The sequence below is a fragment of the Myxocyprinus asiaticus genome, chromosome 19 (genome assembly GCF_019703515.2).
Source record: "Myxocyprinus asiaticus isolate MX2 ecotype Aquarium Trade chromosome 19, UBuf_Myxa_2, whole genome shotgun sequence".
Classification (NCBI taxonomy): domain Eukaryota; kingdom Metazoa; phylum Chordata; class Actinopteri; order Cypriniformes; family Catostomidae; genus Myxocyprinus; species Myxocyprinus asiaticus.
The window spans coordinates 37107285-37115864 of record NC_059362.1 but is presented as its reverse complement, the minus strand read 5'-3'; the positions used below and the strand labels follow the sequence as shown (position 1 = coordinate 37115864).

At 37.7% G+C, this 8580-nt stretch overlaps 1 protein-coding gene across 1 annotated transcript; it reads left to right on the top strand.

The window, feature by feature from the left end:
* Positions 1-228: 228 nt before the first annotated feature.
* LOC127410195 (protein angel homolog 2-like) lies at positions 229-6863 on the top strand. Its single transcript, XM_051645331.1, has 9 exons — positions 229-453; positions 1571-2046; positions 2133-2362; positions 3596-3665; positions 3839-4260; positions 4380-4488; positions 5078-5126; positions 5465-5631; positions 6228-6863. The coding sequence occupies exons 1-9, from the start codon at positions 404-406 to the stop codon at positions 6377-6379; spliced, it is 1725 nt and encodes a 574-aa protein (XP_051501291.1). The 5' UTR covers positions 229-403; the 3' UTR covers positions 6380-6863.
* Positions 6864-8580: the final 1717 nt, after the last annotated feature.

Sequence of the window (8580 nt, the reverse complement as noted above, 5' to 3'; positions counted from 1 at the left end):
AGTATAAGAGTGACCTCTAGTGGTTTTAAAAACATACTTTTAAATAGGACAGATCCTTACCTTTCTGGGGGTCTAAGCGCCACAGGTGCAAAGGAATTACTCGGTGCACCAATACTATACAAAATTAAATTCCTTGCCGAGAATATTTAACATACAAAAAGGGTTTGGATTAGACGCGCATTATACATTTACTGTGACAAAATAATTAGCTTGAGTTCAACACAGTGCTTTCCGTTATGACGTCATAAACAAACGCCATCGCAGCTGTTTGTTTTGCTAGCATGTTAGCAGGTAACAATTCACACTAGATGTGTTTCCTGAATTTTTTTCGCTTTAGTAAATGGGTTTTACTCAGCTCAAAGATGGTGCAAGAAAGAGTGGTTGTATGATAAGATGACGTTCAATGTCCCGAAACACACATGTTAAATATGTCAGACCAGCTGTTACCCCAAAGTAAGTGAACTTACTGTTTTGGATTGTGCTTTATTATTTGCTTCTGTTGCTTGTTGTCTGTTGGTGCCAGTTAACATGGTAACAGTATTTCTTACAATATTACAACAATTACGAAACGTTAATATCAGTGTATATGTAGCTTAAATAAGTTGCCTTTTACAATAGTGTAACTATGGTATTTTTAAGACGACTGTATTCACAGATAAAACGTTGGATGGCTCCTCACTGTCATGCTTGTTTCAGTGTAACAATAGTTTAGTATATTCATATTTTAAAACAAACTGTGGTATTTGTAATGAAAAACAATAAACACATTTTGAAACTCTAACTAGAATAATCATAGTTGTAGAAATTGTCTAAGCATTTACTTGCCTTCATGCCATCCCATATGTGTGTGACGTTCTTTCTTCTGCTGAACGCAAAGAAAGATTTTTAGAATAATATATCAGCTCTATAGGTCCATACAATGCAACTGAATGGTGGCCAGAACTTTGAAACTCCAAAAAGGACATAAAGGCAGCATAAAAGTAATCCATATGACTCCAGTGGTTAAATCCATATCTTTAGAAGTGGTATGATAGGTGTGGGTAAGAAACAGATTTATATAAGTTAAGTCCCTTTTTTTTTTTTTTTTTTTTTTTTTTTTATAACTATTCCCAGTAGGTGGCAATATGCACAAATAATGTGAATGCAAAAGTGGAGATTTATTGTAAAACCACACCTATCATATCACTTCTGAAGACATGGATTTAACCTCTGGAGTCTTGTGAATTACTTTTATGCTGCCTTTATGTGCTTTGTGGAGCTTCAAAGTTCTGGACACCATTCACTTGCATTGTATGGACTTACAGAGATGAGATGTTTTTCTAAATATCTACGTTTGTGTTCTGCAGAAGAAAGAAAATCCTACACATCTGGGATGGCATGAGGGTGTGTTTTTGGGTGAACTATCCCATTAATAGATTTTTGCCTTATTAGATTATTTTGTATGATTTTGTAACATTTCTGCCAAAATAACATGGTTACTGTAGTTAGTTTTGCCATAGTTAAACTACAATAAATGTTTATAAAGGTTTGTTTTGTGATGCATGGAATAAGGTTGTCTTTACTCTTGCAGTCATCCCATGTTTGGTCGTTACCTGAGCACAGTGGGTTCTCCGCCAGCTCAGACTGTTGTAAGCCATTATAGACACTGGTTTCAGCCTGGTCATTTATATTGGACACGACCACCACACTTGCAGCATCCCTCTCCCTCCTTCAGCACTGTCAGACACCCTTTTAATAAGCCTCTGGATCCCTACAACTGGAGCTCCTGGAGGCAAAGCGGAATACTGACACACGCTTACCTAAGACGAGGTCTTCATCTTTCTGGAGGCCTGATGGACCGCCCCGATAGGGAGCCACCACTGAAGAAAAGAAAGTGTGCAGAAGGGAGGTCGCCAGGGGAAAGATCTCCACACTCATCCGAACATTTGTCTCCAAAAGGCAACAGGAGTTCAAGAGAAAGTCCTGAATGGCTTTGGAATGTAACTGATGTTCCGGTGCCTCCTGGGAAATTTCCTTCAAGCCCAAAGAGGACTGTGGAAGTACCAGGTGATGCTTGATATTTATATGTTGGTATTGCTACTAATTTATTTGTACATAAAAAGCCAAATTCACCAAATCTTGTCCATTCACAGAGTTAAAGAGACATTGGGAGGATCTTTCTCACCTCTGTAATGCTACGACAGCTGCAAGAGGGGGGAGACAAAAATGGCCATTTGATTTCTCTGTGATGTCCTACAATATCCTCTCCCAAGACCTGCTTTGTGATAACGGTTACCTTTACAGACACTGTAGTCCTCCTGTACTGGACTGGCACCATAGGTTTCCTAACATAATCAGAGAGCTGGAACAGCACAGTGCTGATGTAAGTGAACCATCCATTGTTGTATACTTGCAGATAAAATTCCCTTATAATTGCAAAGTGAAATAATGTATATAGCCACTTTAACAAATGAAACCTATTAAATTGCCGGAACAACTTTACCAGTAAAGGTACCACATCTGGGGCCAGATTCACAAAAAACATCTTAACAAATTTCTTTTTAAAACTTCTTATAATTTATCCTAAGTGCAAATCAGGAAAAAATTAATTAGAACATTCCTAAGAAATCTTTTCAGGAATACAAAATATTCTTAACTTTTTGTTAGTTTTAAACTTGGTAGTTAAGAAGCATTTTATTCTTTACGGAACATTACAAGTTCAATACAAGTTAAGCTTATTTGACAGCATTTGTGGCATAATGTTGTTTGCCACAAACATGTATTTTGACTTTTCAGAAGTCATCCATATTAAACATGTCACTATAACTTCACCAGACAATGTAGATACATTGCGATCGGTTAACACACGAGTAATGTTCGAATCATAAAAGCATGACAAGCAATATAAGCTTCAACAACCCTACCAGAAAACATATCCAAGCATTATAGCAGGTAAACAACTTCGCCAAACGGATAACAGATAATCATCCATCTAGACTGCAACGATGCTGTCCTGAACTGTGTGAGTGTTACTGAACTGAGTTAAACGGCGTAGTTAGTTTCTCCATAATGGCAATTTGTGCATAGTGCAGCTTTAACATGCGTATTGTTTATTTCTTGTGGCTATACTTTTGAAACTTTTTTGAGTGTTTTAACATTTATGGATTGACCCCCATTCACTTCCATTGTAAGTGCCTCAAGTGCCTCAAGTGGTAATCAATATTATGCAACAGATGCTGTTGAATGAGTTTAACTTGTATTGAACCCAGAATATTCCTTTAAGAATGTTTTTCATAAATCCAGCCCTAGAAGTTTGTGTTGCCTCAAACTCTTTGATATTGGACTTCTAAGGTCAGTGCATCCAAACTCTAAATGTACTTGAACCATTAATGTTACTGTGTTCATGACTTGACATCAATACAAAACTTTTCTGGAAAATGCCCCTTATACCGTCAGATGACCGTATCTGATTTACTGGCATTAACAACGGGTCCTTTTTAGCCATGACCTCTAATTTGGAAATTACATTGATTGAATTTATGGCAGTGTGCTGTTTTGTTTTGTGGCAAAATTGGATGATTTCATTGATATATCTGTTAAAACATTTTCTCCATAGGTAATGTGCCTGCAGGAGGTGCAAGAGGACCACTATAAAGAACAAATCAAACCTTCTCTAGAATCTTTAGGTACTGAGGACTTTATTTTTTACCCCAATGATTGGGTTCGATTTATCAGTATTTGTTTTTTATGTTGTGTATATCCTTTAGTATTTTTACATCATTTAATATTTTATAGTCAAGAATTTCTCCACACTTTGGCATCATCCCTGTGCACTCTTACTTCTCTGCTCTTTAAACAGGCTACCACTGTGAATACAAACGGCGGACAGGTCTGAAGCCTGACGGCTGTGCTGTGGTCTTCAAACGCGAACGCTTCACTCTGGTGTCCTGTCACCCTGTGGAGTATTTCCGCCGTGGAATCCCTCTCCTGGACCGTGACAATGTAGGCCTGGTTCTTCTGTTGCGGCCCATAGACCCCTATAGCTCTCTTACAAACATCTGCATCGCCAACACGCATTTACTGTACAATCCTAGACGTGGGGACATTAAACTGGCACAGCTGGGTATGCTACTGGCAGAGATAAGCCGAGTGGCCCAGTTACCTGATGGCAGCATTTGTCCTGTGGTGCTCTGTGGGGATTTTAATTCTGTTCCTTGGTCTCCTCTATATCGCTTTATTAAGGAAAGCAGACTGGAATATGATTGCATGCCTATCGGGAAGGTAAAGAATTTTGGAGAATTTGGAAATACTGTGTTAAATTAAATGTACAATGTTTTTTTTTTCCCCTCTCTTTTACTTCCTTGACATCTCTTAAGATCTTTGATTTGGTCATTTTGCAGGTGTCAGGACAAGAGGACAACCCAAGAGGGCAGCGTATTCTCACTGTGCCAATTTGGCCTAGAAGTCTGGGCATCTCTCAGCAGTGCCAGTATGAAAGCCCATGCAGAGGTCACCTTTCAGTCCTTATCACATAGAGTATATACATGGCTTCTAAGAACATTTACAAACAGTTTGCCTATACAAAAAGCGGTCTTTCTGTTTTGGTTAAAAATGTTGTGGAAAATAAATAGCTTGTTGATATCCTACAACACATTTGAAATTGTTTCATCACTGTTGCACTATTTGTAGCAGGAGTAAATTATGCCTCGAATACATCAATACAGCCATTAATTGCTGTTTCATAAACTTTGTTAACATTTATGTGAGCCTTTTTGCCATACATTTTGAAACCAACATTGGACCATATTTATAAAACACGAGCATAATAAATTTGTGTGTAAATCACTAGTAAAATTATTCGAACGAAAATCGTTCAATTCAGTGAGACAATTTACATAAGAATGCATTTACACACACATTTGTTCTGCTCATGTCTCACGAATAAGGCCTACTGACACCAACTTCAACACCAAGTTTGTAAGAGAGTATTGATATAAGTAAAATATTGATTCAAACAGAAGCAGCCAGTGCTGTATTAGCATTCTGAAATGATTTCAAAGATTTCATAACTAAAACATAGTTTGTATTCCTTTCACAGATTCTGACGTGAGGGATTTGGAGCAGGCAGCTGAAGCAGCACTAGACGGGTAAATCCAACTGCTGAAAATCCATATCTATTCAGTGCTTTGTTTGAGTCATCATCCATGCCAAAAGCCACCCCTTAGAAATAAATGGTGTGAACTCTTTGCTCTGTGTTTATTTAGACCTTTCATTTTCCCCCCTTTCCTCAGCCATCTACATTTTAAAAGTACTTGACAGTCTGTTGCTATTCTACAAATTTAAAGATGAAGTGATTGGACAGCTCGAAGTGAAATGTCCTATTTACATCCTGCGATTCACGTTTCCCACTCTTTCAACAGCATTTCAAGTCTCAGGGTATTAATTGCTAACATTAGTCATTATTCTTACGTGATCTGTTGTGTAGCTTAACTAAGCCCAGCATTGAGCATGGTTTAAAGCTGACTTCTGCATACTCGCACTACCTGAAAGAGAGCCGTCAACCTGAGATCACCACCTGCCACTCACGGACAGCCATTACTGTCGACTACATCTTCTACTCCGCAGCTCAGGGGGACTTGACTGCTCAGCCAGGTGGGATTTGTAAATTCAGCCACAATTTTTACTCTACCTTTTGGCTTTAAAATTATAGGAAATTCTCTACATTGATGTTGCATAATATTGTATGATCGTCACAACAATTTAAAATAAATAAATAATTATTGCTATATATATGTCCTATTTTTATCAACATTTTGACAATACTTTTATAAATATTTATCATGCCTGTAGCTTTTATATATATATATATATATATATATGACCATATATGAATTGAGAGTCTACTTTGAAATTAAGTAGTGAAGGCAATAATGTAATTAAAAATTGTGGAAAAACTTAAAAGAATTGGTGACCAGTCAGTCACATGCATTCATAAAATCTTGATGTTGATTAAAAAACAAGTCCTTGGACACCTTATGCAACTACATGTTTGCATAATGTATCCTTAATAAGTGCTTTCAATAATGACGGATTCCATTAGACTACTAATGTACATGTTACATCACCGCTCCTGTAAGCATGTGATCCTTGATGCTGCAGTTTGCTGCAGTGCAGTACATTCCAAAGCAATGTTTCTTCTGCTGCTAGTTACCATGGCACTGTTTGTTTTGTTTGGTTTTTTTACATAGAATGTAGCGTGTCACCAGAGAGGGGTCTGCAGCTGCTCGGCAGGTTAGCCCTTGTTGGTGAAGCTGAACTCCAGGAGGTCAACGGCCTTCCAAACCAGCACAACTCATCTGACCACCTGCCACTTTTGACACGCTTCCGTCTACACCCTTGAAACGATAGCTGTGAGATCTAAATTGTTTACAAGTACCATGCCTACAAATCAATTTGTGTCCAGAAGAGCAATAATGTTTTGAATGTTAAAAATGAATACAAACGTTTTGTATAAACTGTTCATGTATATTTTACACCAGCGAAGAAATCATACATTTAGAAACTTGAAAATAACTTGATCACATCTTTGGATTGCATGACAAGCTTCAAGCAGTGGAGCTTGAACTAGAAACGTGTCTGTAATTTCTGAGCATAGATACCTGGTGGCCAGGGCATAATGGGGCAGTGACATGCACACTGTGCCCAATTAAATAAGGGTGTTTTATTGTAAAATTGGGCAGCTTTTACACCAAGCAAGTCAGTGCATGAAGATGTTTATAATGTTTTTATTTTTCAGTTGTGAATGATTTTACAAGGCATTTCTATTTTAGACCTGCATACATTTTAAAAATGACAAAAAGAGCGAAATAAATGATTTTATCTTCGATGAGCTGTTGATACATGTTTTATTTGTTTAATGGTGCAGAGCTGTAATCTAAGCAAAGGGTGTCTACACTGAAGAAGCAAAAATATAAAATCATAATAATTAAATATCTTTTAAATAAACTAAATCTATCCCCAAAGTCTAACCCAGCTACATCTCAGTTCTTGGCATGTGTAATGCATCACACACATAGTATATCAAGCTAATCAAAACTATCAGATGGCAACAATGCATGCATTTTACAGTGTAATTCTATCAATCGATAATTTACCAGAAGTATTGTATTCATAAATTTTGCTGCAAAGACCCTACAAATTTCACACAAGAAACTGTTTCTAGTTTGCATGTTTCACTCCACTTTTAAAGATGTTAGAATACATAGTGAATGTTTTCAAGAGTTGAAAAACTCTGCTATTGTGAATGCACAAGCTTAGCAGTAATTCAGGTGTCTTCACTAAGACTAGAGAAGACAGCTTGACAGAATCTTTCTCCCATGTGATCTGATAAAGCTTGATTTTACATAAGTGTCTTAAGTACCTGATGTGTTAGCGTGTGAAGATAGACCGTAAAGGTTTCAGAATTTATATTTTTAGCTCTCACTTTTATGGGATCCAGTTGCTATGCAGATTTATTCACCTAAAAAATAATTAAAAAAAAAGAATTCTTTCAGTAATTCTGGTGACCTCAAGACTGAACCAAGTGTCATCCTTTAGTGATACTGTAAAATCAGTTTTAAAATAATTAGTTTCCAATATTACATTTTATCAGCAAATATAGCTCTTTAACATTCCTTTCCAGATATAGGCTAATGTTTGTAAAAACAACACTTTCCAAATGATACTGCATTATTTTTGAGCAATAAGGCATGAGAGGCCATGCTATATTGTGAATATAGTCACGGCTGAAGGGCGTTGTTAAGCACGACGCAAAGCGGAAATATTAAAATTTCAGGTAAGTGATTTTTTCATGGAAAGGTACTCAAACAAATTGTCCTACTCCCTGAGAGAGATTACTTAAATAAGTGTTGTAAGTTATATCACCTGTCTCTGTGACAACTCAAGACTCTGTAGACAGCTAACAAAAATGTGTCCACGGAAAATCACACTTTCAACCTGTCAATAATTTTGCACGTTCTCTTAGTGTTGTAGTTGCAGCGAATTATTGAGGCATAATGCTATTTTTATGCCATGCTGTTTAACAGTTGTCAGTTGAGGGCGCTATTTTGTTGCTGTTGTTTTTAACAACCGTTTCTGCAATATGTCGGTCTCAATAAAGCTCATGGTATCTTTGGAGTGCAGGTTTTGGAAAGAAGGTGCATGGCTAATCCAACGGCTAAAGGGCAAAATATACTTTGGGTGCGCACGTTGTGGATCCCTCCGTGCACAGTATGTGTGATGCAAATTGCGTCATCAGCACAGCCATGCGGCTTGACCGCACGCCGCCAAGATTTTCTTGACTCAATGGCTAGCGCATGTGCAGACGATGCATAGAGACGAGGAACGTGTGCGTGTCGTCTGCACATGCGCTGGCCATTGATTGTACTAAAAGATTGTCACAAAGCAGTTGTATTGTGTTTGCGTCAAATGCGTTCCTATTCGTTCGCGGTCAGAAAAGTATACTCGGAAGGTGACGTGGTTGACCGGGCACGAGGCGATCCGGGATGCGCAAAAATGAAGTATACCTGGGCCTTCAGTCTCGTGGAAGTAGAACAGCTAAAA